At 36.3% G+C, this 8,038-nt stretch overlaps 1 protein-coding gene across 1 annotated transcript in view; it reads right to left on the bottom strand.

The window, feature by feature from the left end:
• Nucleotides 1–2,740: 2,740 nt before the first annotated feature.
• dnmt3ba (DNA (cytosine-5-)-methyltransferase 3 beta, duplicate a) overlaps nt 2,741–8,038 on the bottom strand; it is a 17,342-nt gene continuing 12,044 nt past the window's right edge. Inside the window, exons 16-24 of the mRNA XM_035655983.1 lie at nt 7,656–7,839; nt 6,548–6,632; nt 5,704–5,849; nt 5,442–5,532; nt 5,163–5,311; nt 4,985–5,070; nt 4,797–4,866; nt 4,080–4,198; nt 2,741–3,430 (exon numbers count right to left, since the gene is read on the bottom strand). Coding sequence (XP_035511876.1) covers nt 3,289–3,430; nt 4,080–4,198; nt 4,797–4,866; nt 4,985–5,070; nt 5,163–5,311; nt 5,442–5,532; nt 5,704–5,849; nt 6,548–6,632; nt 7,656–7,839 — 1,072 coding nt within the window. The 3' untranslated portion in view covers nt 2,741–3,288. The remainder of the gene's footprint in view (nt 3,431–4,079; nt 4,199–4,796; nt 4,867–4,984; nt 5,071–5,162; nt 5,312–5,441; nt 5,533–5,703; nt 5,850–6,547; nt 6,633–7,655; nt 7,840–8,038) is intronic.

Genomic DNA, 8,038 nt, shown 5'->3' with positions numbered 1-8,038 from the left:
GAGTTCCAGAGGGAGGGGGCAGCTACAGAGAACGCTCTGTCGCCCCAGGTTCGGTGCTTGGTCCGGGGTGGTGGAGTCAGAAGGTTTGCTTCTAAGTGATGATTTAACATTAATGCATAATTATAACTTATATTCCAGTGATATAAATATGATTCTGAAAGAACTGCTACTTTATATAATATATTTTATTTTATATTTATTATATATGTGTGCTTCGTTAATCCAGAAACATCATATATAACTGTAAAAAAACAGAGTGCTTTTACTTTGACACAGTAAATGTTGACTCTTTTATCTCCTGGAAATATCTAAAATGTTGCGTTCAAGAGCACCCTGCACTATCTTAGTGCCACTATCTGGAATCAGTATGACAGGTTTGATATATTGTTTTTATGTTTATATTATTGTTACTTCATGCTGAGACACATCGGCACTGGGTGGATGACTCTGGTGAACTCATCCATCTCTTTAACAGCTGCAGTTGTGACAGGATGCGAGTCCACGGGAGGCTGATGGGCTCAACATAAAGCCACTTTTTCTCTCCCAGCGTGCCCCGAATGATTCACTGCAGCACGGTGGGAAACAGTGTTGACCTCTTGTGGTGAATTATAGCTGCTTGTCAATATTCAGCTAAGATTTGAATCCCATCAGCTGATGTTTCAGCGCCAGTAAACTTCAGATTTCTTTAATATAATTGACAAATTATCTATATTAACTTGGAGTAAACTAGACATTAATGATGTTTTTATAAAAGAGGGTCCAAGGCACTTTGTACTGAATTTCTGAGTTTTATTAGTCATGGCATAAAACAAGTCAAAACTGGATATTTCGGCTCAGGAAATGTCTTTTTTTTTTTGGCTAAATTAATCAGGACCTGATAAAAATGAAAGAAAAAACAGTCAACACCAGGCATGCCATCCTCACTACCATTTGGTTACACATCACACTAACATTTCCCTACATGAATGTCTTTAAAACAACACACACACAATTAAACAACAAAATCCTACATGAAAAGTCGCCGATTAAAGGCGGAGGTAAAACAATATAAAAGAGACAGAAACCAAAAACTGAACAGTACTTGCACAGTTAGCATCGTTAGCGTAGCACCATGAAGTCCTAAACAAACAATCATTGAGGTAAAAGTTTCGACCACATCAGAACACGTTTCAACTGCAGGCCTGTTCGTCATAAACGTCTGAGTAACTGCACAACAGTGAGGAGATACAATACAGTGTGCTCCATCACAGGAGAACCAACAGTGACTCAAACTTAACTGTTAAAGCTAACAACAGTATAACAGATGTTTTATTAAAGAATGAAAAAAAGATCAAACCGACATTTCGAAAACAAAAACAGATATTACACCCAAGGGTTGTATCTCACTGAGATTGAAAGGACCATAACAGTGGTTTTGTGTGTATGTTTGCATAAAGAAAACACAAGTTCTTACATGTGAGGCTGCAAATAACAATTACTGCCTAATCTGACAATCGTTTCCTCGAATAATCGATTAATTGTTTGACGTAGCACAATTTAGGTGAAGTCATCGGATGTCTTTTTGTCAAACCAACGGTGCAAAATCCACCAAAATATATAAAATGGCTGCAAAACACAGTTACTGTATTTTCATTCAAATAACTAGATAAATTATATTGTTGGAAAAACTCAACTCAAGTGAATGAACTCTCAGTTCTGATTTGACAGTGATGAAGCTACAAAAGTTCAAAGGTCAAGTTAAAAAGGCTTCACCATGGCATGGCATGATCTGCAATTTTAAAAGCAGCGGTCGTTGATGTCATTAACCCTCCAGATGTGGTGAAATTAGTCAACTTGAAATATTTTGGATTTTAAAGATGAATGCCTCGATATATTCCGGCCTCAATGATTTATTAAAGTGATTATTCACCTTTTATTTATTTAAATCGGTTTCTCATCAATCAATTTCTTCTTTATTTGGTTGTTTTAATTCTTAAACATTATTTTATTATCATTATTAGATAGTTTTTTCATTATTTCTGTTATTTTTATTTTGGTTATTTTTTCATTATTGCTTGACAGTATTTTTTTAAAATCATTTTTTTTTTTACATTTTCCTTATTGATTGGGGCTTTGTTTTCAAACAACAACCCTAAAACAAAACACAACGTAGTATACTGTATGTGAGTTATACTGAGATACTAAGTTTTAATTAGTATCTTGTTCTTACAGTATTCATTGTTTTTATAGTAATACAACTTATTTCACACTAAAACAAAGTAGTGTGTAACTTACGCTGTAAAATATAGTTAGTTTTTTATAGTGTACAAACTTTATGATTAATGGGAGGAAATGTGCAAAACCATCGTTATGATCCTTTAAGGTACAAGAGTCCAATGTTAACAGACACTGCACATTATGTTTAAAGTCAGACCTCTGCAGTAGTGTTCTTACTACACTAATACTCACACTCAGGACAGTTTGAATGTTTGTAGAAACATGATATTTTGCATTATCTTGCATAAATAGTTTTCCTTAAAAACAGATAAAAATGTGCAGATCCAGTGAGGAGAAAATCACTGGTGCACCACAGTGAGGTGAAATGTAATTTGGATTAAAACTGTTTAAAAAGCAGATTAAAAAAAATGTCTAGAGGGATTCACTCATAGAAATTAATCACAGCTAACGATTAGACCAGACTTAAAATCCCTGGTAAGATTATACAATAAAACTATATAAAATACCGACAATGTAGGAAGAAAGTTAACATAAAATACATTCATTAAATACAGGATAAAAAAAAACTGTGACTCAAAGTCTCTCTTTGGGTCACTTGGCTTATCGCTGTAATTCTACTGATGTATAAAAATGTCTATTACAACTTTTATCACTTCATTGTAAACTCAGTATTACGTGTCCGGTGGACCTGCAGCAGGTTACCATGGTGATTTATTAAAAGTAAACCAGCTTTGTGATCCTGGAAAAACCTGAGTTAAGCCCAAAGATAGCCGGCTAACCGTCTGAGAACGGCTCGTGATTCTAGCTCAAGTTCTGAACGACGGTATGGTTTGATAACAGCACCATCATTTATCAAAAGAGATCTGAAAGAAATAAACCTTAAAACTGAAAAGTGTCGGTGCCTGCTGGTGATAGTGGACGACTGAGAACTTGCAGGATTCATTTCTAAAAGTTAAAACATTAAATACCAAACAGCAGAGTTTGATCTACCTAGTGACGCAGGGCAGGATAAGGCAGGAGGTTTTTACCGCTGCTGCTCTGATATGAGAGCGAATGTTCGGTTCACAGTCGTTATTCACATTCAAAATAATCCTTCAGCGGAGCGAAGAGGTGACGGATAACGGGGACGCTCCAGGACCGACCCAGAACTTTCTGCCTCTGCATCCGACCCATGTTGTTCACGTCTGTGTAGTGTTTGGGGAAGCCAAAGATCCTAAGAGTAAACCACAAGTGGAAATGTTAAAAAAAAATCTACTAACTTAATGTGTTGTGACGAGGTAACGACCCAAAGTTTAGTCTTTTTTGAATTATGTTTTTGGCCTTTATTAGATAGCAACAGTGTATAAACAGACAGGAAAGCAAAGTATGGCTGCAGTGGAAGAGACTTTTTATGTATTTTAAAGGCCCATCCAGAGACGGGCATTGTAAAGTAGTTAAGAATATAAGTGTTGTTTATGCTTCATACTTGTACACTACAAATAAACAATTGTACTTAAAATGTGCCTTTCTAGTCTTCTGACCACTCAAAGCACTTTAACACTAAATGTCACATTCACACAGGGATGGCAAAGGCTGTCACAAACCGAAACTAATACATTCAAACACATTCATACAGATGCAGCGGAAGGAGCCTGGGATCGAACCACCAACCTTTCGGATTGGTGGACGACCTGCTCTACCTCCTGACCTCCAGCTGCCCCAGTGGCTGCAGTGGCCGCACAAAAAAACATTAACGAGCACTGTTGCAGCAGCATGTTGCCGAACAACTGAAAAAAGATGCTGGTGCTCAGAAAATGTGTATATATGTGTATATGTATATATACCCTAAACATGAGATCATAGCTCTGATGTAAAATACTTACTGTTCCATTTCGGTGCACCACAGGTAGTCCTCCTTTCCATTCATGTGGACAGGTAATGGCCCCATTTTGCCCTGTCTTATAGAGTTAGACTTTGTTGTGATGGTGCGGACTTTGTCAAACTGCAGGAAGAGACGACAAATCACAATCAGGGTGTTTTAAGAATCAGTTTTTGACAGAAGTAAGCTTTCATCCAAGTTTCTCTGCAGCGTTAACTGAGTTAGATTTAAGTCTATTTTTAATATCACAGAGAATACAATTTAATACCTGATTCAATCAATCAATCAATCAATCAATCAATCAAACTTTTATTTTGCATAGCACCTTTCATAGTTTATTACAGTTAAAAGTGCTTCACAGACGACTGACGAGATGATAATATAGTCTCATAATGGGCAAATGTTTTGCTTGATTTTAGCAAAAACTTAAATTAACTTCATCATATGATCAATTATATCATCAAGAATTATTGTGTTTGCTACAGGTCTGATATTGCTGACTGAAAAAGGTTTGAACAACCTCCTGCAGCACAATCCACTGCTAAAAAAACCCTCCTTTAAGTTTATAAGCGTCTCCTGTCAGCCCGCAATCAGATACAAAATTATAGCTAACATTACAGCAGACAAGAGAAATGCTTTTGTAAATTAAATGTAAGACTTTTTTATTCCTTCTAAGGTCCTTCTTTTGTTTTGAGGAACCTTAATAACTAAATGTTTCTACCTTTGCTTTGCGTCCGACTTCCAAACAATCCTGGAGCTCCACTTTGTCATCTAAAGCTGTAGCCAGAGGTCTATAAGAGAAATACAGACAGCCATGTAAAGTGAAAATGTTTCTTAAAGAATACATTTGTGTCTTTCAATGTGAGAATATACATGAAGAAAGGAATATGACTGTCTATTAGTACGTACCTGTTCATCCCAGGGAGGTTTCCCCAAAAGTAGCGCGCTCTGTGAGCAGGACTGACTTTCACTGCATCGATAAGAATTGGATTACACTGGGAAAAAAATGGAAAACACAAATATTGAACAATCAGACTTAATGCAGTTTGTTCTCTGCCATTGTGTGTGTAATACAATATATCAGCACCTCAAGGAATCTGCAGATATCCGATTTGTCGTTGGCACTCATGAAAACCACATTCTCAAACAACCAGAAGAACGGACGGTCGTCGTCCTCCTTCGGCTTCAGCATGGTCAATATGCGGTAGAACTCAAAGAAGAGCCTTCCAGTGCCCTCTGCAGGACAAACAGGGAGATAAACAGATACAATGATTAAAGAAAGAGAGTTAATGTGTGTACAGGATGTCTACTGGGACCTCCAGTATTTTATCTGAAAACTTTAAAAATACGTTTAGAAGCTGCGTACCAAATAATCCTTTTCGAAGAGGGTTGACCATGGACAGGTCGTTACACGGACTGCCTCCAATCAGAAGATCAAATGGACCCCATTCAGCCAGCTGAATTACAGAGATTAGATTAAATTTGCATTTTATATTGTTTTTAGCCTATTTGTTCTCATAAATACTCTCAGAAATTAACTGAAATGCACAGATAACAGAGTTAAAGGTGAGTTCAGATTTGTTTTCAGTGGTTGCTGTTTGAGTAATCTTCCTCCAGCTTGTACTCACATGTTTCCTCGTGATGGTACGAACATCATTGACGTATTCGATCTTTCCCTCGTGCTTGATCATTCCCACAGCGATCGAATCCTCACAAATCTCTGAAGCAATGTAGCGCTCCATCTTTAAACCCAGGTCTTTGAGCACCAGGTATCCTGTCAGGATGGAAGTAGTTGAAAGCAGGTTGAAATTCAAGGTTTCTGTCTGACTGAGGCTCCTCTTCTGTCTAATGTATAAAACAGTGGTTCCCAACATAGAAGTCGAGACCTTCTTGATTTTAGGGTTGTAAAAAGAATATACACAGTAGGACTATATATCAGTATTTAGTCAAATTCTGTAAAGAAAACTAAATGAATTGTTATTTTTAAAGTTCTAAACTTTAAAGGGCTGAAGACAAGTCATATTCACAGAGCATTTACTCTCTGATAAACAACCAAAGAGCTAAAAGAACAATGTCTGAGAGTCATGGAGAAGAAATTTAACTGAATTTGTCCAAAACAAGTCTATTAAGTATGTGTGATTGGTAAAACAAATTAAACAATACATAGCAAAGACAGAGAATTATATAAAATGTTTCAAACTAATTTCTGATTAATATTCACAGGAAATAATCTGATCAAATTCATCCAAAAGAAGCCATTTTACACAAACTTCCTGCAGCTATTGTGTTGACTGTAAAGTTTATCAGTTATTGAATTCAATATAATAAGAAAATATCCATAAAATGTGTCAGGGGTCGTCAGTTTAAACAATAATAGAAAAGAGACCCTTCAGTAATAAGGTTGGGAACCACTGTTATAAACAACTGGATGAGTTTATCTGGGTTTACTGTCACATGATGCTGGGAACCAACCTGTTGCAATGCCGTCGAAGAGCGAGAGCACCTTGATCGGTCTGCGCTGATCAGCAGGGATAGACGGGTAAACTCTGTGAGGCTCCTGAGGTGAAACAGAAACCACAGCACCAGTCAGTTAGATAACAGCGTACACAGCCAGAGACAATTGTTATCAACCGACAAGCTGCTGTATCAGCTGGTTATTTGTTCTGTCACAAAGAAAGTACTAAGAGTGAACTCTCGCAAGTGTTGAAGATGAGTAACTTTCACATTAAGTTGTGTCTAAGATAGCTGATTGACATAAAATTAATTGGTAATTATTTTCATATTCAACTAATTATTTAAGTTGTTTCAAGAACAGACACTCTAGTTCCAGAGAAATATATTTTATTAAACAGTTTTTTCTGTTTTATATTATTTCAAACTCTCCAAAATTTTATAGACCAAACATTCAATTAATCTATTAAATAATTTGCAGATTTATTAATAATTAATTTTCTTTTCCCCCAATCTAATAGAAGCCTAAATGTAATCTTCTAATTTCTGACACAACTCCAGTAAAAGAGGATTAATTTGCTCATTTAATATCATCTTTAACAAACTTTAATCATCTTAAACAAAGATAAAGGTTAATTTGCAGCTTCACTCACATACCTGATACAACTTACTATACAACTTAAAACATACATGACTGTATGATATAAATGTATAAAACAGTCGTGGAATCAGGTATTTTACCCATCAAACTAACAAATAATTGAATATGTTTTGATTTCATTCTTGAACTAATATGTTGCTGACATTGTCCACTTTCTGCTCTTTTACAGGATTTTAAACATAGCAGGAGACACTTTTACATTGAAACTTAAAAGTTATTAGGTGTTAATAATTAATATTTTGTATGCTGAAAGGAGAAACATCTTTCCATAATTAACAATAAACAGCAACAACAAAGTACTGCCTCCAAAATGACCACAGAGCTGAATCAACGGCTCTCTTATAATAAACTTGTGGTTGTAAAATTGTTGTATTGGATGACGCTAGATGTTAAATGATAAACTTAATGAGAATTTAAGCTGACATGAACCAGAAATGTGCACTGAGAGAGTAAAAGTGTGGTACATACAAACTCCAGTGCACTGTTGTTGACAAAGAAGTCTTGAACTTTAACCCTCCAGTCCGGTCTGAGTTTGAGGTTTCCATCACACTGTGATGGGTTACACATGTAGCAGCTCCAGGGATCAACATCTTTCAGCTTGTCAAAGGTTCCCGGGCCCACCAAGATGTCCAGGCAGTCTTTACAGAAACATCTGGAACACAAGAGAGAACAAAATGTTAACCGTGCAGACTGCATGTGGTTAGCATGAGCCATCTGAACACAGAGCGACTGGTGCCATTGGCCATAATTGCTATTTCTTAAATTAGGCTTGAATGTGGTCAGAAATACATCAGGACAACCAGAAGAATGTTTTCTGTTTAGGTGAGAATAACTAACAAACAGGGATGTCC

This window comes from Morone saxatilis, unplaced genomic scaffold, assembly GCF_004916995.1.
Source record: "Morone saxatilis isolate NCDOM2014 unplaced genomic scaffold, NCSU_SB_2.0 Contig15, whole genome shotgun sequence".
In the NCBI taxonomy this organism is placed as follows: domain Eukaryota; kingdom Metazoa; phylum Chordata; class Actinopteri; family Moronidae; genus Morone; species Morone saxatilis.
The sequence above is the reverse complement of the archived record's forward strand: the minus strand, read 5'-3'. Positions and strand labels throughout refer to the sequence as shown.